Raw genomic sequence first — 24,938 nt, 5'->3', positions numbered from 1 at the left:
AGCCAAAAATAGGCCCGGGCCCATTCGACAGCGACAGTCCCGAGCGGAAACTTAACAGAGCGACAGTTACAGCCTGGTATGGCACCTTCCGTTTGCAAGGGTCAAGCGTCCCTCCTGTAGTTCTCTTTCATGTGGTAGTATCAGCATTAGTTGTAATTGCTGTGATTGTTTCACGATCCAGAACGGCCACAAAAAGGCTTCCGTCATGAGATTCATGTCAACTGAGAAATGTAGAAGATGCAAGAGTTGCGGCAAAATATTGTGTTCGAACTGTTCACCATACAGGACTCATTGAAATTGTTTCTCCAGTGTTTTCGATTGTCTTTGAAACAGCACTGTCTTACCTGTGTTGTATTTATTGTAGGCATGTGGCGACAAGATGACATTAATGTTTACATTGGTACATTCTGTGAGATTATTGATGACTGTGTCGTATTTGGTGTTGTCATCGAAGATATTTAGCAAACTGAACACACACTCAATTGTGACGAACAGTAGCGCCAGCTATTAGTAGTAGTAGTAGTAGTAGTAGTAGTACTCATCCATAGATCTCTTTTTACAAGGATATAGGACATGTCAAAGTATTTACAAATTTAGATCAATTTAAAATAAGCTAATTCATATACACATATATTTACATATTTTTTGTTAGAGACAATCATTAGACTTACTCCTAGTATATGCTACTTTTTTTACAAATAACTTATTAAATAATGTAATGCCACATTGTTCACTCATACCTCACTATCAGTCACTGCAAACACTATAAACACATTATTTCCTAACACTTCACTACACACACACACACACACACACACACACACACACACACACACACACACATACATACACACACACACATTCACAGACACACTGGTGATCTCTGAGCCATTTTCTGTGCCACAACTTCCCATTTGCTGTCCTGAAAAAATGAGTCAGCATCCCTCCATATTGAGTGAGATGTTGAGCTCAGAAAGACGAAGAGGTGTTAGTATTGTGCCATGCATAGCTTGGGAGTAAGTATTTCTAGAAAGGAAAAAAAGAAGGAAAAATACATAAAGTGAAGGTGTTATGTGGAATGTTGGATATTTTATAATCATTAGTATTATTATTTATTTGTATAACATTTTAATCAAACCACTACTCTGTTTTAGATAAGTAATCCTTCAATGTATAAAATGTATTGCATAACAGGTACTTTTTAGCTGCCTTTTTAAATAATTGTATTTTTCCAATTTCTTTAATCTATTTTGGTAATTTATTGTACAGTTTTATTTCTTGGTAGAAAATGCTGTTTTGAGTTTTATGTTTATTTTTTCTTGGTAAATGTAAGTTGAGTCTATGTCTTGTTGCATGGTCATGGACAGAGCTGTTTGTGCATTAATTACAAGTGTTATTTTTGATGTGTAGAACTGACTAGTAAATGTATTCACATGGAGCAGTTAAAATCCCCATTGTTCTGAACAGATCTTTACAATGAGCTCGACTAGTATTTTTGGTTATTATTCTTTTGGTACTTTTCTGGAGTTTGAAAATTGTGTTCGTATTTTGTGCACTTGTTCCCCAAAAAAGAATGCCATAGCTAATAATTGAGTGTACATATGAATAATATGTAACTAAAAGACACTGCATGCTACACACTGATGATAGGATTCTAAGGGCATAACATGCTGATGACATACTGTTTGTAAGTACCTTTGTGTGTTCACACCATTTCAGCTGAGAATCATTATTCATTCCTAGAAATTTTGCATTTGTTACACAGTCTATAGAAGTGTCGTCTACATTTACTTTAACATAGTCATTTTTCCTTTTCATACTGGAATTCATGACAATAGTTTTCTTCGTGTTCAGTGTCACTTTATTACATATTGGCGAATCATGAACTTCCTTGAGAGTTTCATTTGCTTGTTTTATCGGTGACTATAATATTGCTTTTATCAGCAAAGAAGATTTTTTCACCATGAGTAACACTACTGGGAAAGTCATTGATGTATATCAGGAACAGTATTGGTCCTAATATGCTACCTTAGGGAACCCCTATATTAATGTATTTTGGTTCTGATAAGTGTTTTACTAAATGTTTAGATCTATTTGAAGTATGTGTTATCTCTACTCTTTGTACCCTATCTGTTATGTATGATCTAAACCAGTCATTAGCTACATCTCTTATTCCTAATGCTTCTAATTTATTTAATAATTCTTGTGGTCATCTGTATCAAACGCCTTAGAAAGATCCAAAACTATGACTGTGACACACTCATCTTTTTCAAGAGCATCAAGTACAACTTTTGTGAATTCTGCTATGGCTGACTCCGTATTTTTGCCACTTCGGAAACCAAACTGTGATTCGCTTAAAATATTGTATTTATTCAGGTAATTCAGTAATCTATCTTTCATAATTACTTCTATTATTTTTGATAATGCTGCAAGCAGGGAAATGGGCCGGTAATTTTCTATATCTTCTGGATTACCTTTCTTAAGCAAAGGTACAACTCTTGCCTGTTGTAACTGCTCTGGAAATGTCCCTGATGTGATGGATTCATTTATTATATTTGTTAAGGGGCCTTGTATCATCCCTATGCATTGTTTCAGTACACACACTGGTACTTCATCTAAGCCTACTGACTTTATATTTTTTAGTTTTTGAATTGATTTACTGACTTCATTCTCTGTGGTTGGAAGTAGCATCATTGTATTTAGCGTAACATTATTTACAGGTGTTATATCTGTTTGAGGGAATGTTTGCTGTAACTTCTCTGCAATTCTTGAAAAATGCCCATTTACATAGTTTGCTAAGTGCTGTGGATCATTTATTACTTTATACCCCTCCCTTAGCAGTATGTTATTCTGCATTTGTTTGCCTCTCCCCATTTCCTTTTTTACAACATCCCAGAATGCTTTGCTTTTATTGTCTGCATTATATATTATTTTGTCATTATTCTGTTCTCAATGGTGGTAGCTGGTTGGAACACAGGTTTGTGAAAATGCAAATGTCTGAAAGGTGGTGTGGTCACAGTCAGTTATTTCAGTCTTGAAAATATGTGAGGTTGTGTGAGGTATCAAACATGTAACTTAGTGTGTCGTCGCACCAAGCAGTTTGTATTAGCAGGCACAAGAGGGGCAGAAAAAAAATTGCTCTGAGCACTATGGGACTTAACATCTGTGGTCATCAGTCCCCGAGAACTTAGAACTACTTAAACCTAAATAACCTAAGGACATCACACACATCCATGCCCGAGGCAAGATTCTAACCTGCCACCGTAACGGTCACGCAGTTCCAGACTGAAGCGCCTAGAACCGCACAGCCACACCAGAGGGGCAGGAATTCAGACACATTACACGACTTGGGAGTCGTGGACGACTCACAAAACATATCCCATTAAGTGGCGCTTTCCACCTGATGCATGTTAGATGTACTGATGGGGATGGTAATTGATTGTTTGGGGATGTGGATGCAGAACAAGTGAATGTTTGAATAAAAATTGTTATTAGACACAGTTGCCACATGTTGATTCTCTTCACAGGGATGTGAATTCACAGGGTAATCTTGTTCCAAGTCTAGCAATAGCATGTCTGATGTCGGCGATTGTCGTGGCGTGGTAGTTGTAGATTCAGTGATCAGTGTATCATTTAACGTTGTGATGCTCTGGCGTTTTGCCAGTGGGTGGTTTTGTGCACAGTAATTACACTGTCGGTGCACTTTACATGAGGTTAATCCAGATGCAACTCTGTATGGAGCTGGTGAAATTGAGAATACAACAAAATATCATCGCAATATTATGTGTAGTAGACCGTCCGTGATGAAAATTCACGTATCGCGTGTCATACAGTCCTCGCTCGCTAGTCGTGGTCGTAGGTATCGATATTCCCACAAACGTTTTCGCCCAACACTTTTTTTTAACAGGTACAAAATATTATATGTATTTATCTGTGAACAATGCGCAAGGAAGCTTGAAAGTTTCTACGGGCTAGTAAATAAATTTCTTGCTGACATATATGTAGCCTCATTTGTGGAAAAACGCTCACAGAAAAAATATACAAGGCCTTGCGAAACCTTCCCAATGTGTCACGAAAACAAAGCAAATAATAAAGACCAATAGGTCACAAAACCACAACATCCACTTTTATGGCATGAGTAAGTTTGGTGAGGCTATGTTAACTTCCCTACCTTCCCGTGGGCTGCCCCTGTAAATGCTGCTTAATGTACTGGGAATATTTCGGCGTTCCCATCAGTTTCGTCAAATGTGAATCGATCTTTTGCTCATGATTTAAATTTCCTGCAAAACGGCAAAAATATGGGGAAGATAATTCTCAATCTATTTTGTAAATTGAAATTTAAACTATTTACTCAGATAATATCGATATTTCCAAAAAGTATATTTTATTTTCTTTTAATTCTTACCCGTGGTAAATCAAAATTAGAACTTTAGCTATGTAGTTTGTTACACGTCTGAGTTTAATAATTATATCCACGGCCTCTAACAGAAGTCGTGAATCTGAGCATTTTGTTAGCAGATACATATTCTTAGTATGTTTATTATTGCAAGCATTTTCTGGCGTTAGAGGCACACATATTAAGGAAGAAACATCTTGTTAGTTTCCGCATGTCTTACAATTTAATGTGAAGTTTGAAACGAAATACTATCGTTGTGTTATTGATTTTTCTTGGCGTAGCACGTTGGCGGATGTTCCGGTTTACAAAATGGCTGTGTTGTGTAGTTAGTCGGTGAAGCAATGTTTACATACAGTCGCACTAGATGTTTGTAGAAGTGTGTGATGTGCACCGCTCTGTGTATTTTACGTAACATGTTCCCACGATTCACCCTGTCAATTTCAGAGCATTTGATGTTACTGAGCTAACATGCTTAGTGAATCGGTTCTTTGTTTTGACTGCAATAACCTAATATTAACATATTGAAGTATGCGCGGCGCCTGTTGTGCAAAAGCTGCATAGACGTTCAGTGAAAGTAGATAAATTTAAAGACCTTGCCGACTACCAGTAATGGATAGCCACGCAAATAATTCGCGAAAGCGGTCTTTAGACAAAATGATAGAACACATGACTGCGGATGTACAGAACAGTGACGGACAGTATATTCAGCTGGGCTTCACGCCGCCATCCACGCCGCAGTCTCACCATATCTGGTCAGAATATGCTCAAACTAATGTTAACAGCCCATCGTTGCAACACTTTATGCCTCACGCACCAGTCGTTCACAACACTGCAGAAAACACTGTTTACTATACGGATTTACATATTCCTTACGAGATGGATGTCACATCTCACGTATCAAAACAGCCTGAAGTGTTGCAACAATCTGGATTTTACTATTCCCCGCCAAGGCAACCAATAAATATGTTGCACGATAACCATGAACTAATTGGCACGGTATTAGACATGGGAGGTGGTAATGTTGTAAATGTAGTGTATGGCAGTAGGCCTCCTGCTGTAAATTCAAGTAGGTTAATGACCCAACACTATCACATGATTCCTTCAGACACCCAAAGGGAACTTGTTCCTCATGCATTGAGCAGTTTTGTTCCGTATCAAGATGTGCTTGAAAATAGTGGGCAGAATCACATTGATGAATTTGGATTGTTTGGTGCTAGTGAGCAGTCGCATGCACAGACATTGCAGCAGCCTCATCAACAACCAGTGGCCCAACCACAACAGCAGCCTTTCCAACCTGCACATGGAAGTACCCATGGACAGTTAATTGAAAATCTGGTTGGGAATTGGGTGCCGAATCAGAGTGGAACATACAGCCCCTTTGGATGCACAGACACAGGAATTTGTCCAGCTCCCACAACAAATCAGCAGACTACACAAACTGTTCCAGAAGGTTCAGATGCTGAAAATGATGCCAAAAATATGGGGCATGGCATTCGTAAAACCAGAATAGTAGCAGAAGTAAAGCCAATGAGGCCATCATATTCAGATGTTCTTGCAAAGTCTGCTCCAGCCACTTCAAATAACTCCACGTCTTTAACAAAACATACGTCAAACAACATGTCAGTTAATTCTGGCAGTTCAGTGAAGGCTGAAACTACCCCTCTAGGGAAGCCGAAGGGCAGCAATTTGCAAAAATCAAATTCAAAGAAATTGAAAAACAGTGTGTTGAAGCGTCAGCATTCTTCAGGTAGTGAGGAGCAAAGTATTAGTGGAAGTTCAAGTGCATTAAAAACTGTACAAAGTCCATCTGTTGTGCGCAGGACAGCAGAGAGTGACACAAAGCATGTTGATTCTGTAGGATTTAGTTCATTGCCACGAAAGTGGGTTTCATTAGATGATTTAGACAATGAGAAACAAAATCCTTCATTGGAAGAGGAGGATGAAGAAGAAGATGATGATGAGGATGGTGGTGATGATGATGATGATGATGATGAAGAGGATGGTGATCCTTTCCACAGCATTGACACAAGAACTAGATCAGTTACAAGCAGCATGAAGAGCTGTGGTAATGATTGCCAGATGTCAAGAAAAAGTTACACATCACAACGGTCAAAGAATGCATCTCAAGGTAATAAAGTCATTATTAATTTGTTACGAAGGAGATAAATCTTTATATTTTAAAATAAGTTTATAGGAGGGCACAAGTATCTACTCATAGAACCGCACACATCGCAATTTAGTTTAATGTGATAACGTTTTGCATGCTTTTTTTACTTTATGAAAATGTTTCTGCTAGTGATGTAGACTGAACCATTCACAGTTTGTTTAATTACACATCTATCATGAAAACTGTATTACCATAATGGGTGCAGAGGATGTGGGTTAAATGCAACAGTACACTGCCCCACTTTGATATTAATGTCAATGAGCGCCTGCACAACAATAAACTTTCTTGCTGAATTTTAAGTAGAGGTGTGTCTCATGCTCAGTGTCATCTCAGAACTACTCTAGATTTTTTGTCCTTATGGGGTTGCATGATGTCATTTGTGTATGAAACCCAAGTAGAAACTGGAAAGACACTGTCTGGTAGCCTTCCATATGTCTCATTGCACAACAGAAATGGATAGATTTGAAAGACTGCCGCAAAATTTTGTGCTTCACTGTAATTCTTGCATTGAGACTGGTCATTGGCACCTTGAACATTTTCCATCAGTTTCAGTTGTTACTGTAATGGGTAAAGTTTTTATGTCTTAAAAAAACTAAATATTCGTTATTGACCATTATTTTCTTATCTCATGTTACTTTGTGATCCTCTGTTATATTGATATTTCATATTCTAAATGTTTGGGAGACTGTATGAAAACCAAGTGGTTGGTGAAAGCTAGCAATGTTACAGAGATCCTGTTTCCTGTTCAAGAGCTGGGGAGTATTGTGGTGTGTAGGGAGGTTCTAATGGCAGGAATTATGGAGCAAGTACCCAACTTCATGTTTTCCTGTCAGACAGTATGATTGCAGCAATAGCATATTTAGTTTTACTAGTATGACAGTTAATCAGTAACCGTTCATTCCGACTAATGGTCAGAGTGTTGTGTTACAGATATAAAGCACTGGGTGAAACTAGCTGATAAAGTCACCTGTGCACTCTGTTGGATCATCTCGCCATTAATTATATATGTTTTATCAGGATGGAACTGGAATATGTATTAGGCCTATTGATAGTGTGCAGCAGAGTCACCCATGTGGGATGAACTATGGACTAGAGAGACTTACTCATATTGACAGTCCTAGTAGGTATCGGCCTACTCTGGAGATTGAATGAAAAATGTAAGTTAATTCCAAAGAAATCCGGGAGTTGTTTGATATTGTTGATTTCATTATCTTTCATGTAGCACTTTATTAATAAATTCTGGTCAAGAATGATACAGTGGAATAGAGCTGTTACAAATTACAGTATATAATGGTATGTAGGTCTGATACTTCAGAAGCTCTGTGAGGCAGTTTACAGAAGATTGCTGTGCTGAAAGATTGTAGTGAAATGCAGAAAGACATGCAGGCAATTGAGAATTGGTGTAGGAACCCCTGTACAGAAACATCATTCAACCACTACACATAGCATCAAAGTTAAAGGAGTCATCACCTGCCAGTAGGACAACGCTTTGGTAGAGCAGTGTTGCTATTAAAGCCTTGAACATATTCAACACCATCTTTAAGTCCTGAACACTGTCAGGACCATTGCAAGGAGTTCTGCTTGTGGTCTGTCACTGTACAAACTCACATAATTACTACTGAAAGGGTGGCCTAATGCAATGTGGTAACACTGAATCTCTGTACTGTCATTGAATGACATTTCCGGATAGGTGTTCCTATCCCAATTTGTTTCTGAAGATATCCTGTAAAATCCCCGATAGTTTGTCAGTGTCATTACGCTACATTCTCTGTATATCAGTCTGTCTTTACCACATATATTGACTACATAATGCGAAATTTAGAAAAAGAGGAAACTGGAAATGAGATTCCATATTGGCAAATTTATCCTTATGGGCCCTAAAGGAAATTTTTGCTTCCTCAATCCAAGAAAAAGGGCGGAGGAATGTGTGTTCATGAAACATATTCAAATCATCTTTGTTTTGATTATGACATTGTGAGGTTTCTCTCTTACCTGATTAACTTCAACAACTGACAAAGGTAACTTAATAAGGCTAATATGAAAATTGGCCTGAAGATTGGACTAAACGTATAACCAACAGATTGAAAAGAAACTAGTACACATTAACACTGAATCTATGTAACCAGTTGATGAGTTTTTGTATTTAGGTACTTGAAGACATTGACAGCAAAATAAATAAACAGTAAATGGATCAGGGTACAGAGTGAAGTGAAAGACATAATTATTAGTGAATTGAAGGTGGGTGGGAATTGATAGTCAGTGGACCAAGATATAGGAAAAGACGAAGGGAAGATCGTAAATGTAAGGTGGGTAGTATGTGCTGAAAATGGAAGATTTGTCCAATAGAATAAATTGCTTTGTGTACGTGGCTATTTGAAAATTTGCAAATGAGACTTAGAATTCATGTTATTCCAAAATGTCAGAGATTTAGTTGTAATGTTATATTGGAATATGCAAATCACTGATATATACTTTCATGTGAAAGAACAGAGGACAAAGCAGAATTGTGAAATTCTCCAGTAAATTACATTGATATCGTCAGAGAAAGATGTCATTATTCTTGATAACAACAAATGCTGTCATTCAACCAGACTAACTGAGTTGTCATCTGAGGAACAGTAAGATCAACGTAGGCTACCTTGTTTATTTGGCCAGTTTAATAACCTTTAACCTTCAGCTAAAATTTTATCAGAGAACAGTAATAATTGAATGACAAACAGATCAGCTGAAGTGGCTGAGGGCTGTATGTCTACATCTATATTTCTTCTCCATAAGTCAGTAAGAGGTCTATCAGTATATAATCTATTGATATTCATATTTCTTCTTTTTATGATAATTAAATGGACACCCTAGCTGCAAACAGGCGTTGATGTACTTCATTGGGGACATGTTGAAATGTGTGCCCCGACCGGGACTCGAACCCGGGATCTCCTGCTTACATGGCAGACGCTCTATCCATCTGAGCCACCGAGGACACAGATGAATAGCGCGACTGCAGGGACTTATCCCTTGCACGCTCCCCGTGAGATCCACATTCCCAACATGTCAACACCACTACGTTCACAGTGTGCCTAATAGATGTTTGCCCATCATACTCATTACTCGTGGCAGATTAATCTACCTAGTCCCGTACGAGTTCGGGCATAGCGTGTGCGTTCGCACAAGAAGGTCAATGGCCGGGAAGCCATATTTTAACTATATATGACGGTAGTATCTGTTCCCGAAAGAACAGTTACCGTGGATGACCATGGAGCTTGCTAGAAATGAAATGATAATTAAATGGACACCCTAGCTGCAAACAGGCGTTGATGTACTTCATTGGGGACATGTTGAAAATGTGTGCCCCGACCGGGACTCGAACCCAGGATCTCCTGCTTACGTGGCAGGCTGCATGGTCATCCACGGTAACTGTTCTTTTGGGAACAGATACTACCGTCATATATAGTTACAATATGGCTTCCCAGCCATTGACCTTCTTGTGCGAACGCACACGCTATGCCCGAACTCGTACGGGACTAGGTAGATTAATCTGCCATGAGTAATGAGTATGATGGGCAAACATCTATTAGGCACACTGCGAACGTAGTGGTGTTGACATGTTGGGAATGTGGATCTCACGGGGAGCGTGCAAGGGATAAGTCCCTGCAGTTGCGCTATTCATCTGTGTCCTCGGTGGCTCAGATGGATAGAGCGTCTGCCATGTAAGCAGGAGATCCCGGGTTCGAGTCCCGGTCGGGGCACACATTTCAACATGTCCCCAATGAAGTACATCAACGCCTGTTTGCAGCTAGGGTGTCCATTTAATTATCATTTCATTTCTAGCAAGCTGCATGGTCATCCACGGTAACTGTTCTTTCGGGAACAGATACTACCGTCATATATTCTTCTTTTTATGATGAATCTCTGTCCTTTACTATGCTATCTATCAGGCAGCAGCAAGTCTGTGGTGACTTCAGTGTAGATTTTCTAAAGGATTCTGACAAGAAAACTGATCTGGAAACCTTATTTGGACCCTGCAATTTGAGCTCAATAATTAACTTTACATCATGGATTGATAAAGATAGTAGTAACCCATAAGAAAATGTTTTCTTTAGTGAAGCTCAAAGCAAGAAAATAACTGTTTACACAGTAATAAATGCTCCTGCTGACTATGATGCACAGTTAGTCAGAATAAATAATGTAGTGCCTTATGTATGGGATACTCCTTACTGGAAATCAGTAATAATATTTAATAACTCCAGGACAGATGTTTTCAAGAATAGTTTACAAGTGAAATTTATAATGAACCAAATGTTAATATAAAATGTAATTTATTCCATAATAAATTCATATCATTATTTTAAAATAGCTCCACATTAGATAATAATAAAGAATATCTTACAGCCATGTACTAAACTATGAATCACTAGGAGATTAAAGTATCTTGTGAAAGGAACAGAGAAATGTATCTGTTAGCAAGAAAAAGTAGAGATCCTGCAGTACTTGCACTCTAAAAAAACTACTCAAAAATACTAAGAAAAGATATTGAAAAATCAAGGAACATGCACATAATGTCGGAAATCAGTAATTCCGACAACAGATGTAAGGCTATGTGGAATGTAGTGAAATGAGGCAGGACAACCAGCCACAGAACATGAATAACATCACTATTGAACAGAAGGGAAGGGCTGTAAGTGATGAAGCACATGTAGCAAATATATTTAGTAATAATTTCTTAAATATAGTAAAAGTAAAGGGACAAACACTTCAAGAGGAAAATCGGAGCAGTATGTTGAAAAAGCAGTGCTCTTAAAATTCATTCCTGTTAATGTATCATCAACTTCTCCTTTTGAAATTGAAAAGGTTACATATTATCTCAAAAATAAAAGCTCATCTGGTTTTGATGGTGTTTCCAATATAGTGCTGAAGATTTATTCGTATATAATAACCCTGGTCTTATCTGAAATATGTTATACATCACTAACTCAAGGGATTTTCCAGAGATACTGAAATGTGCCATTTTCAAACCCCTCTTTGAGAAACGTGATGTGAGACATATTGTAAAATAACTACCAACCTGTTTCATTGCTTATACCATTTTCCAAAATTTTTAAGAAGGTGATATATTCTAGAATAATTTCTCAACTGAGTAACAATAATATGTTCAGCAAATCAGAGTTTGGATTTCAGAAGAGTTGCTCTACTGAGGACGTTCACTCACCAAATTTTTACAAGCATTAAATAATAAAATAGGGTTGGTTGGTATTTTCTGCAGTGTATCTAAGGCATTTGATTGTACGAAACACAGTATTCTCCTAGATAAATTGAAGTTTTATGGGATTGATGGTATAGCCAACCAGCTGATTATGTCATATCTAATAAAAAGAATGGAGGCAGTTGTACGTAGTAATTCAAGCATTGTAGTCTGAGGACAGTATTCTGACTGGGGAGAAATCGCTTATGGGGTTCCCTAAAGCTCAGTTGTCCATTATGGTTCTTCATATATGTACATAATTTTCTGTCTAACATACAACAAGCACAATTAATTTGATCACCTTTTTTTCCTGCACATAGCACTAGTATTGTAATCAATCCAAACATACATACAGAAACAAAAATAATGTCCTCAAAAGTGTCATTGATTGATTTTTAGCAAATCGTTCGGTCCTAAATTTTGAAAAAGACACAACGTATTCAATTCTGCGCAGCTAAGAGTATTACACCAATGATAAGTATGTTGAACTAGTTCCCGGAAATCACTTTGCAACTACCTACAGTAGCACCAGTTCAGCATTATATAATGCATTATGTATTGCTCATACCAGGACCGCAAGTTCACGTTCATTCTCACCGTTTAACACTGAGTGAAGTTGAAAGTAGCAAGCAGGTGTTCTCTTTTATGCTCACATAAGGAATCTGCCACCTGTTGAGCAGAAGTTGGGCATCTCCACTCCACATGGTCCCAAGGTAGTGCCCATGTGGGTGTTATAAACAGCCCAATGCTAGTACTATCCCTGATCATTATCCAGTACTACACAATGAAGATTTTATAGCAAATATCCATGGAAAATGCATCTTCTCCACGTTAGTCTTGTTACGTGCATTCTATCAGATATCTGTTTTTCGGGATGATGTAGCTGAACGTGATGTCTACACCCCTTTTGGGCTATTAGTATTTACCAGGATGCCTTTTGGTCTATGCAGTGCTGCACAGATCTTTCAACAGTTCATGGGCAGTGTCATGTGCAACCATGAGTTTTGCTGTATTGACAATGATGATTCTTGGTGTTGTGAAGCTCAGTGACAGAACACCTTACACACATGTGCCAAGTCTTTACTCACTTCCATTCACATGGATTACTTAACAGTCTATCGGAGTGTGTATTTGGAGCAACTGAGATCCAATTTTTGGATTACACTATCAGTACCCAAGAAACACAACGTCCACAGGAAAGAGCTGAGGCTATAATCAACTTTTATCACCATTTTGTGTATCACCATGCACTGGAAGCTGCCCCATTGAACTACTTGCTATGAGATTCACCAAAACCAAACGATACAATTGCTGTGGACGAGTGAATCTGAGTTGGCATTTACCGATGTGAAGACTGCCACATGGAGACTATTCTGTTAGTCCACCCAGTTCTGCAGGTGCCCCTCGCTCTAATGGTCGACACATCTGCCACTGCAGTTGTTGCCATACTGCAACAATGAGTAGGCAAACACTGGCAGCTCTTGGCATATCTCAGCAAAACGTTATCCCCATCACAACAGAGCTGGTAACCTACAATCATGAATTGTATGCAGCATACACTGCTATCAATAAGCGAGGGTTTGCTGAGATGACTATCAGGTCTGCAACTCCGTCACATCCAAGTAACACCATGGCCCTGCCATGATAAAACCAAGACTATTTGTGGCCAGTGACTTTTGTCATCCTGGGGTACGTGGTACAACATGTGAAGCGTGCTTTTCAGTAACCAAACATGGACAATTACTGCAAGACATTTATGCCCCAGTGTGTGACATGTTAATGGAATAAGATCAGCAGTCATGTCAATGTGTCCTTTGGCACTTTTGTTCCCCCGAACCGATCATGCGACATTGCACATCTGGACATTGCCTCACCGTCCAGAGGCTATACAAATTACCTAATAGCTATTGACCACTTCACTCATTGGCCTGAAGTGTCCTCCGAGGTTGACATATCTGGCAAAACAGTTGTGACCACATTCTTCCATGGATTAATGGCCCATTTTGGAATTTTTATGTGTGTTACAACTGACCAAGGCAGACAACTCAAGTGATACCTATTCAAATCACTTGCAGTCCTATTGGGAATGAAGCATATTAGGACTACAGCATTCCATACAGCAGCGAATGGGTTAATATAATGCATGCACATACAATTAAAAGTATTGCTTCCATTGTATAACTTTGTACACAACAGTAAGGAGAGGTGGGCTACGGAGTGGTGTGGCAACTATCGTCATAGGAAAGCATAGGAGCAGAAATAATCAACGAAAAACTTAACTTAACAAACAGAAGATTTACTTAACGTGTATTTCTCCAAATGTACAAAGATGTGTTACAAATAATGCAGCAACAAATGAAGTCCAGCTATTACAGCAGTAACAACAATGATGATGGCACTGCAGCTAGGCGGCATCTGTGTAGCTTTATGTAGCAATGTGGCTCTGAGCACAGGTGGGCTGAGCAGGTGCTGCCAGCCATTCTATATTGCAATGGCAGAGGCTGCTTAAAGTACAGGGCTGCCAGAGGTGTAGCAAGCCACTGCGGGCACCGTGGTGATAGACCATCTCCAGTTATCAGCAAGGGACATTTATGGGTGACATTATTTGACTGCCAACCACCATCTCCATTGACTGAATCAAACCTGCCTTCAGCACCTGCTGCGTCGGTACAAACACATCACCGGATAGACTTGCCACGGACAGGACTGATTCGCCCGCCATTCCACCGTGCATCACTTACCAGCTACAACGGACGTTGGATGTTCACACTAATGATTTGATGGCAGCTCACACCTAGCCTGTGGTTACAAGATCTGAGTATCACGTACATTTTAACAAAAGTGACCATTACACTAAGTGGGGAGTGCTGAAGTGTTTGTGCAATGTAGTGACAAGTGTGAGCCAAACATAAAACTGAATAATGTAATCTCTGACATACATTTTTCCTTTGCTTTTATTAGTATGCCATTGTTATTTGTATGAAGTTGCTTGGTCTGTAATGTCTGGTATAGTTAAATGTTGCAATAAATTAGATTTCTTTAAGCTTGCAACAAGTATAACATATTGTGGGGAAGTAATAAATAGGGCAGAAACTTCAGAATTCTCAGGTGTACATATTGATGGGAACTTAAACTGGAAAATGCACATTTTGGAAGTCCGAAACCAACTTCATTCAGCCACATTTACTCTTAGACTCAGGGGAGAGGCAAATAAGTAAGCTGTCACATTTTGCATATTTTCATTCAATAATGTCAATGAAATAAACTCATTGTTAATAAAGTAAGTCTTCATTGCTCAAAAACATGCTGTAAGAATATTATAATATGTGGTGCGCAACCACTATCATCTGGTAGATATCTGCTTTAGGAGCTGGGCATTTTGACTATTGCTTCACAGTGTATTTATTCCCTCATTAAGTTTGTCCTAAATAATACACTGCAGTTCAAAAGAAAGGGAAATGCATATAATTACAATATCAGAAAGAAAAATGACATTCACTGCTCCACATTAAGGTTATCTTTGGCACGAAAAGGGGAATAGTGCCACAGTTAAAAAAATTTATCACTTACCAAGTGATATAAAATGTTTGGACAGACAGCAAACTAAAATTTGAAAAAAAAAAAAAGTGTAAAACTTTCTTCCTGACAACTCCTTCTATACTATAGAAGAACTTCCATTATTGTAATGTGTAAAAGGTGATGATAGGAATTCATCTGTATATTTAAAAAAGGTGAATGTAAAATGACTCATTCCACAGCATTGTAAAATGATCCATTGGACATGAAACTAACTAACTAACTAACTTATTTCCACACTCCTTGTGTGCAACCGGTAACTTGTATATGAGACATTGTCACATTTGCGCTTACAGCAATAAATAATAATGTCTGCCTGTTGTTCCTACCCATTTATAGTCAGAATACATCTTAATTACAGGATTCCTGGAATATACTGCTGTATGAAGAATCTGGTAGCTGCCTAAAAAATATTTACATGTGAAAGGTATTATTGCCTCGTGAAATGTTTTTATGCCCTAATTTGACTATACTCATCTTCAGGGTGCTTAAATAATGATAAAAGCAAGGGACAAAGATTTATATAAACTTAATTGTATAAAATGCTAAATTCAGTTGAAAAACTGCAAAATTGAGACTCCAGGAAGTGAAATTTTTAGTAGGCTTCTGCTGATAGACACATATGAAAGTATAAGAGATTATTCTACATTTTGGAACTATTAGTTTCTTGCTTGGGAAACCAACTTTCTTTGTGTCCCGAAAACCAACTTTCTTTGTGTCCCCTTGTCCTCACAATGGATGGCTCTTCTCATCCTGGAGCCCTTACTTTTTAATTTTCCATCATCTGTTCCTGTCTAAATTACCTTATAGTGATGGGAACTGTTATGAAACCAGAGATGAGGTATTATTCAGATTGTTTCCCATTATTTTGCAAATCTTGTTCAGTTTTTACCAGTATTTTCATGCATAACCATATTTAAATCTATAACTTTCTCTCCCACCCCCCTCCATCTTATTTCATTCATTTTAACTTGCTTACATGTAGAATATTCAGGACACAGTGTAATGCTTTTTTCTGTGCTTGCTCTAACAACCAATGGATTGCACTCTATGAAACATTGCATGTTAGAGAGAGCAGCCAATGGTTTAATCATTCAGATGACTAGGATTCCAAAAATCTGAGCAGATACCTTGGCTGTTCAAACAAACAATCTGTAATGAGTACCCTCTGTATCACTTAGGAATTAGTGAAATAAGGCTTCAAATGAAGCAATGGTACAAAATAAGACACAGCATGCTATCCCTATGTAGGTTGTTACTTCACAGTTGAATTATAGAACTGAATTTCAGTGGGAGTAAGTGTGGCTTGGCTTGATGGACAACAGTCTGCAACCATTGAAGCCAATGATTCAATTGTGACATCTCTGTTCATTACCACTGAGGTGAAAATAACTTTATCTTCCTCCTACAGGGCACTGTCCTGTGACACAAGTTACTTCTCATTGTAAATGATTAAGTTTTATGTAGTCTCTTCAGTTCTTCAAAGAAATTCTGCAGAGTTTTTTAGTGACTAGAGAAAAGAAATCTTGCTGCCTGCTAGTTGATTTAATTTTTGATTCTTGCCATTTAGTTGTCACCAGTTGTGGTTGTATAAACTGTGAATGAAATGTAGTGTATGGAATGATACTACATCAGTGTTTTTTGTGTTCTGTGATTTCTGTTAATATTCTTTTCATAATACACTGATGGAAAAAATTGAAACACTAAAAAATAATTAAACAATGGAAAATCCAGGATGGAATGTAACAATATTATGAAAAGGAAAGTTGCTACTCACCATATAGTGGAGATGCTGAGTCGCATATAGGCACAACAAAAAGACTGTTACAAATAAGCTTTCTGCCTGCAGGGCCTTCATCAGAAATAACACACACACACACACACACACACACACACACACACACACACACACACACACACACGACTGCAGTCTCTGGCAACTGAAGCCACACTCAGTACAGTTGAGTGTGGCTTCAGTTGCCAGAGACTGCAGTCATGTGTGTGCGCATTTGCGTGAGTGTGTGCGCATGCGTCTGTCATTTATTTTTGATGAAGGCCTTGCTGGCCGAAAGCTTATTTGTGACTGTCTTTTTGGTGTGCCTATCTGTGACTCAGTGTCTCCAAAAAATAATTAATGTAGGGTAATGAATTTTTGAGGATACATTTGTCTATGTAACCTATAGGATACATTTGTCTAGGTAACATATGTAAGTGATTAACATTGCAAGATTACAGTTTAATGTAAGCACAAGATAAGCCATTGCAAATGTGAAATAGTGGTACATTAATAGCCAGCGTAACCACTGAAGTCACTTTGTGGGGTGGAGTTCCATGCCTGTTGCACTTTGTCAGTCAATACAGGGATGGGTAATGCTGTTTGTGAATGATGCTGGGGGACTAAAAGGAAATATTAAACATATGCAAAGAAGGACAGCACGAATGGCCAAAGATTTGATTGACTCATGAGATAGCATCATGACAATACTGAAAAACATGAACTGGCGTACGCTTGAAGATGGACATCAGTTATCTTACAAAAGCCTACTTACGAAGTTTCAAAGACCACTGCTGAGTAAGGTATTTAAGAATATACTACACTTGCTCATCTGTCACTCTCATAGGGTCTGCAAAGACAAGGTTAGACTAATTTCAGCGTGCACACAGGTATTCGAGCAATCATTCTTCTTGTGCCTCATACTATGTTGGAGTGGGAAGAAAACCTATTATGTGGTACCACGGAAAGTACTCCCTGCCATGCACTTCACAAGTATGGATATAGATGTAAATATGATTGCCATGGAACTTCTGTTTTTTAAAGTCTTTAACAAGAAGTTCATGCCATTCCAGTGCTTCAGTTTCAAGATAACTTGTGACAAGTTTAATTCTAACTTTTCTATCCCAGAATAGAGCTTAGATAGCATGAAGAATTATTAGGGAGACTAAAAGGTACACATCTCCTACATGTTGGTAACTTGAAAATCTGTTTGATTGGTGGATTTCGATTTCTAGACAAAACTTTCCACCACCTGCTGTATTTTCAACAGTTCTTGATATGGGCTACCTTATTTTGGTTTGTACACCTAGGAAGTATTCATTCTGTATGGATTTATTTTTTTACAGAATTCAATGCTACTTGTTTTACTGGTTCCAGTATCTTTAAATGCACTAGATGTGTATTTTCTTTTAGTTATTATTTTGAGAAATACCTTCTGTAAGCTGTAGTGTTAACATTTCAAGTACCTCACTGATGTGTCTGATGTCTTTTCTCAACTGAGACCTTTCTTCTCTTAAGTCAACGATGTCACTCCAGTTTCACAAATTGAGGAAATGAAGTGCCCTATGACTACAGTAACAATGAGTTACGGCTGTAATCAATCAACTCATACAATTATCTGGGTGTAACAGTTTGTATGGAAATCAGGATCTCCATCTACATAACACTCCGCAGCCACCACATGGTACATGGTGGGGGATACCTTTTACCACTACTAGACATTCCCTTTCCTATTCCACTCGTATGTGAAGTGAGGAAAATATAACGGTCTGTGTGCTTCCATACATGCCCTAATTTCTCTTATCTTATCTTTATGATCCTTGCACGAAATGTCCTTTGGCAGCTGTAGAATCATTGTGCAGTTAGTCTCAAATGCCAGTTCTCTAAATTTTCTTAGTAGTGCCTCATGAAAGGGATGTCGTCTTCCTTCCAGGGGATTTCCATTTGGGTTCACGAAGCATCTCTGTAATACAATGGTGATTCAAATGAAAACCTTAAAATTCTGTAAAATATTGAAATGTTTTGTGGTGGAGTTGGTAGGTGGCAGTAGTTTTCCTTGAGATTCAGAAAGTGAGCAACAGATGGCAGAGTGATGGTACAATGCAGGAGAAGGCAGCAGCATCCACAACAAGATGACCGCCCCACTATCAACATGCACCACAGTTGAGCACAGGTTTGACGATTAATATTGTTTCAGCACAAAATATTGCTCACAATGCACTACACTTCAGCAAGGTGTCAGCAAAATGGACACCACATCAGTTGCCTGCCGGACTGAAAGACTCTTGCACCGATGCCTGTGAAGAACTTTTGTATCATTTCTGTGTTGAAGGTGATGCAGTTCCGGAGAAAACTGTTATAGGCAGTGAGACATAGATTCACTGTCACCAACCAGAAATGAAAACATCAAGCAAAGAATGGTGTCACAGCTCATCACCAAAACCAAAAAAATTCCACACTCAACCATCTATGAAAAAGTTGTGCTCATTCTGTTCTGGCATGCAAATGGAGTGACTTTGGAGCTTTACATGGATAGGGGAGTCACATTTACCTATCTTATTCAGACATGCTGAAAAATCAACTTTGCCCTGCAATCAGGAGTAAACAATGAGGATTTCTGACTTCAGAAGTATTGCCACAGAATGACAATACCTGATTGCATATGGCCTGTAAGACTGTTGAGACTATCCAGGAATTTGAATTTTATTGTGTAGTACATCCCCCTTATTCTTCAGATGTCACTCGTAGTGATTTTCATCTATTTGGTGCAGTCAAAGAAGCAATGGCAGGCAGGCATTTCAGAAGTGATGAAGAGGTGAAAAATGTGTGGCATGACTGTCTGAACCCGTAACCAAAAGAATTTCATCATGGTTTCTATCCACTTCTGAAGCTGTGGAATATGTGAATCGAGTTTTTTTTAAAATGGCGTATCTCATGCTGAGTAAATTTTTCAGGACACACAAAAAACTATCAACTCCAAACTACAAAACATAGGTGCTTTTTCTTGGTTTTATGTTATTAGTACAGTAATATCTGAGTTTATGTGAGAAGGATTTTCTCCTTAAGTAATTATGCTATGTGTAATTGAACTATAAACTTCATTGATTTACGCTCTTTTAAAAAAATACATCCTAAATTTAAAAAAAACTCATGTTAGAATTAAGCAAACTTTGCTTTTTTTTAGTTTCGTTTAATTATTTTTCAAAGGTAAACAAAATACTATTAAGAGCAATGGTTTATGATACAAATCACAATAATTACTAGAAAAATATAACACCAGTACTGTCATCAACTAGAGTACATAAAATGCATTCTTCTTATTCTGTGGCATTTTCAGGTTCAGTTGGCCAAGAAAATAGTTCTGTGTAGAAATACATGTACTCTTGAGGAACTTAGAGTCCGATTTTCTTCAGGTCTTCAATCTTTGCTCATTCCCAGAAGAGTATGATGGTGATGATGGCGGAGCAGGTGTCATTGAACTGAGAGCCTTAAAGAAAGTGTGGCAGACCAGATCATCTATTGTTGAATACCCCTAAATGTAACCCTTTCTTTCATGGGAATAGACAAAGTGATAAAGAATACTAATTGAAAACTTAATTCTTTCATTTCCGGGTTTGCTTTTAGTCTCCTCAGAGATAGCATACTTTTTGTAGTGCAATGGCCACCAGCTTTTGAAATCTAGAATTTCTGTGGTTGCCACTTCTTTCACCACAAACTTTCCTGGTACAGAACTCTCTATAATATGACAAGCAACCTCGTGCACTGAATAGATTCTATCAGTTTTTTTAGATGTTTTGCGATGATTCCAAAATCACAGTCACAAGGTAAAAAACTGTGGCCTCACACAGGGAAAAATTGTTGTCTTTTCTTAAATCGACCTGTGTCTGTGAGTGAGAGAAGATATCGAGAAAGTGTCTGATTTTTGTTTTGGCTTGTGCAGTTATCTGAAAATAAATGGAGCTCTGTTTTATTTTGAGGCATCTCTAAATCTGAGAAAAAAGAACAGACCTCATCTGGGGATTTTCTGCCATTCCCCTCATGGTAAACATACAATGTACTCTTCTTTTCTTTAATGTTACTGATGCAGAATATACTAACAGTAAGCTGCCTTAAATAGAAAAGCTCCTGAACTGGAATCTTCTGCATTTGGTCAATTGTGATGGACAAGACATGGCTTTCTTTTTGCCCCTCTATAGATAATTCATGCTTGAGAGCAGAATAAAACTTCCTACTCTTGCGTTTATGTATTAATAGTTCGGCTGTAGCTGTCCTTTTAGCAACCTCATTAAGATGAGGGGCTTTAATTTTCTGGTTAAGTTCTTCACAGGTACAACATACATCTACTTGAAGGCTACCAAATCTGTAGCCAAAACTCTTGTTAAAATTGTTTCAGTATGTGTAGTATGAGACAGTTCTGAATTCGGGATATTTCATTCTGAGTAGTTTCCACATTGTTTTTATTGATAGCTGAGAGCTCAGATAGCATATTTTGTCCTGAGAATAATGCGATTCATACAGTGGGAAAGATCTAATATGATCGTGAATCACCTCATGCATTTCAGGTGTGAGACATCTGGTAATACCTCTACCTCTTTTTATCTTCTGGAGTACATCCAGCCATTTTTAAATCTCTGATTCTTCTGACTCGCTTTTCATTCACAGAAAAAACTGAAAGAAAAGCTTTCATGCACACCTTCCTTCGATCACTTCCTACAAGAATGTGGTAAGAGAAAGTAGCACTTTTCACTACCTTGGGATTAATTCTACCGTCTGGTCTTCTCTGTTTAACTTTACCTACATCAGTCAAACGTTGTAGATATAAATCCTGGGCATTCTTACTAAGAATATTGTAAAATTTTGAAAACACATCCAAACGGTTCTCTCCCCCCAGATTGTCTAAACACTTTCTTGTACATCTAACAGAAGAAAAAAAAAGAAAGAAACAAATAAGTAATTGTTGCTGTAAATACAAGTAGTACATGGTCATTCTGAAGATGATGGAGGCTACCAGTTAAATCAACTTTGGTTACCTATCAGTAATATTGTTATTAATTGTTTTAATGATAAACATAAAGTATAGCTTTGAAACAATAATGTATTGATAAATCATTAACACAAAAATGGTACAAAATAATTGAAGCAAAGTGGCTTACCTGCAGGAAAATTCAGGTTTCTTAGCCTCAGGTTTTTTAGCCTCACATGGCTACTTTGTTTACCTTATATAATGACGGATTGGCACCACATTTTCTTTTTCAAGATTTGTCAGCGTAATCACCACTACACACGCTATCAATGTCACTCGTTTTATCGTTTGATGTGAACTAATTGTCAACTGAACAGCAGTGGAACAAAGGCTGTATATCACAGGTTAGCAAATAAGTGGCAAACTGAAACAGCTGTTTAGAATGCAGCCAACAGATTTTTTTTTTAAAGAGGCGGAAGTCAGTGACATACGCTCATTTAAAAAAAAATTGCGGTCTTCGGTCTAGGATTCTTGCTCAATGTGGAGCATTAGAAACCCCCTTTTAGAACTAATCAATAGGCATATCGGGTTTCTGAAACAACAAAAAACTGAAAATCGGTGAAATGATGAGTTCTGCCCCTTTAAAAAAACTCGATTCATGTGCATTCAGTGTCAGGAGACTGTGTTGGAAAATGACATGTAAATATTTTTATTCATTTTCACAATTAAAAATATTATAGCACTTATAAGGTTTTAATTTGAATCACTTTGTGTGTTGATCGAACCTACTGGTAACAAATCCTTTAATCTGACCTGGTGGGGATCCCACACACTTGAACAGTATTCGAGAATAGGTCACATTGATGTTCTATATGCAGTCTCCATCATAGAAAAGCTGCACTTTACTAAAATTCTCCAAATAAACTGAAGTTGACCATTTGTCTTCCTTACAAGGGAACCTCCCCATCGCACCCCCCTCAGATTTAGTTATAAGCTGGCACAGTGGATAGGCCTTGAAAAACTGAACACAGATCAATCGAGAAAACAGGAAGAAGTTGTATGGAACTATGAAAAAAATAAGCAAAATATACAAACTGAGTAGTCCGTGCGCAAGATAGCCAACATCAAGGAAATTTTAACTGAGGAGCGCCGTGGTCCCGTGGTTAGCGTGAACAGCTACGGAACGAAAGGTCCTTGGTTAAATTCTCCCTGGAGTGAAATGTTTTAATTTTTATTTTCAGACAATTATCAAAGTTCATGTACTCAAACATGATCAACTTCGCTCTCCAAAATTCCAGGACATGTTCAGATTTGCTTGGACACATGCAGGACTTGACGGTCTACACACGGAAAAATTTGAAAACGTTAAAAACATATGTTTTGACAGAGCACAGGGAAAACTGTGCGACTGTGAAACTGTTGCATTCATTTGTTGCAATTGATGTGACAAACTCTTATGTTTTCATCTCTTTTTTGGGAGTGATTATCACATCCACAAGAAAACCTAAATCGGGCAAGGTAGAAGAATCTTTTTACCCATTCGCCAAGTGTACAAGTTAGATGGGTCGACAACATATTCCTGTCAGGTGACGCACATGCCGTCACCAGTGTCGTATAGAATATATCAGACGTGTTTTCCTGTGGAGGAATCCGTTGACCTATGATCTTGCGAGCAAATGTTTTCGGTGCCCATTGGAGAGGCACGTCCTTTCGTCTACTAATCGCACGGTTTTGCGGTGCGGTCGCAAAACACAGACAGTAAACTTATTACAGTGAACAGAGACGTCAGTGAATGAACGGACATATCATAACTTTGTGAAAATAAAAAATGTAAACTTTTCACTCGAGGGAAGACTTGAACCAAGGACCTCTCATTCCGGAGCTGCTGACGCTTACCACGGGACCACGGCGCTCCTTGTCTCACATTTTCCTTAATGTTGCCTATCTTGCGCATGGACTACTTAGTTCGTATATTTTGCTTATTTTTTTTATAGTTCCATACAATTCTTCCTGTTTTCTCAATTGATCTGTGTTCAGTTTTTCAAGACCTGTCCACTGTGCCAACTTATAACAAAATCTGAGGGGGGTGCGATGGGAAGGTTCCCTTGTTAGTACCACTGTCATGTGCTCATTCCATTTCATCTCTCGTTGCAAAATTACATGTAGATATTCAGTTGACATGGCTGTGTCAAGCAACACACTACTAATGCTGTATTCAAACATTACAGAATTATATTTTATACTCATCTGCATCAATTTACATTTTTCTACAGTTAGCATAAACTGCCATTTTCACAGCAACTATAAATTTTGTCAGTCATATTGTATCCTCCTACAGTCACTCAGCAACACCACCTTCCCATAAACTACAGTTCTTCAGCAAACCGCTCACCCCATTAATCAGATCATTTATGTATACAGGGAAAAGAGCAGTCCTATCACACTTCCCTGGGGCACTCACTATCCAGGGCAACATACTTCGTTATTTTACTGTAGGAGTCTTTGAGCCAATCACGTACCTTGGAACCTAATCTGTATGCTCGGACCTTCGTTAACAGTTTGCACTGGGGCACCATGTCAAACACTTTATGGAAATCTAGGAATATGGACTCTATCTCTTGTCCTCCATCTGTGGTTTGCAAGATATTATATCAGAAAAGGGCAAGCTGAGTTTCACATGGCTGACACTTTCTAAATCCTTGCTGATTGTGAACAGGAGCTATTTTTTCTCAATGAAATTTATTGTAGTTGAACTGACAATATGTTCAAGAATTCTGCAGCAAACTGATGGTAAAGATATTGGTCTATAATTTTGTTGGTTCATTATTT

General features: G+C 38.1%; 1 protein-coding gene across 1 annotated transcript in view; it reads left to right on the top strand.

Moving 5' to 3' along the window:
- The first annotated feature begins 4,708 nt into the window (after window positions 1-4,708).
- LOC126259732 (uncharacterized) overlaps window positions 4,709-24,938 on the top strand; it is a 217,540-nt gene continuing 197,310 nt past the window's right edge. The window contains exon 1 of the mRNA XM_049956719.1: window positions 4,709-6,524. Coding sequence (XP_049812676.1) covers window positions 5,006-6,524 — 1,519 coding nt within the window. The 5' untranslated portion in view covers window positions 4,709-5,005. The remainder of the gene's footprint in view (window positions 6,525-24,938) is intronic.

This window comes from Schistocerca nitens, chromosome 1 (assembly GCF_023898315.1).
Source record: "Schistocerca nitens isolate TAMUIC-IGC-003100 chromosome 1, iqSchNite1.1, whole genome shotgun sequence".
In the NCBI taxonomy this organism is placed as follows: Eukaryota; Metazoa; Arthropoda; class Insecta; order Orthoptera; family Acrididae; genus Schistocerca; species Schistocerca nitens.
This window is presented reverse-complemented; position numbering and strand designations above follow the sequence as displayed.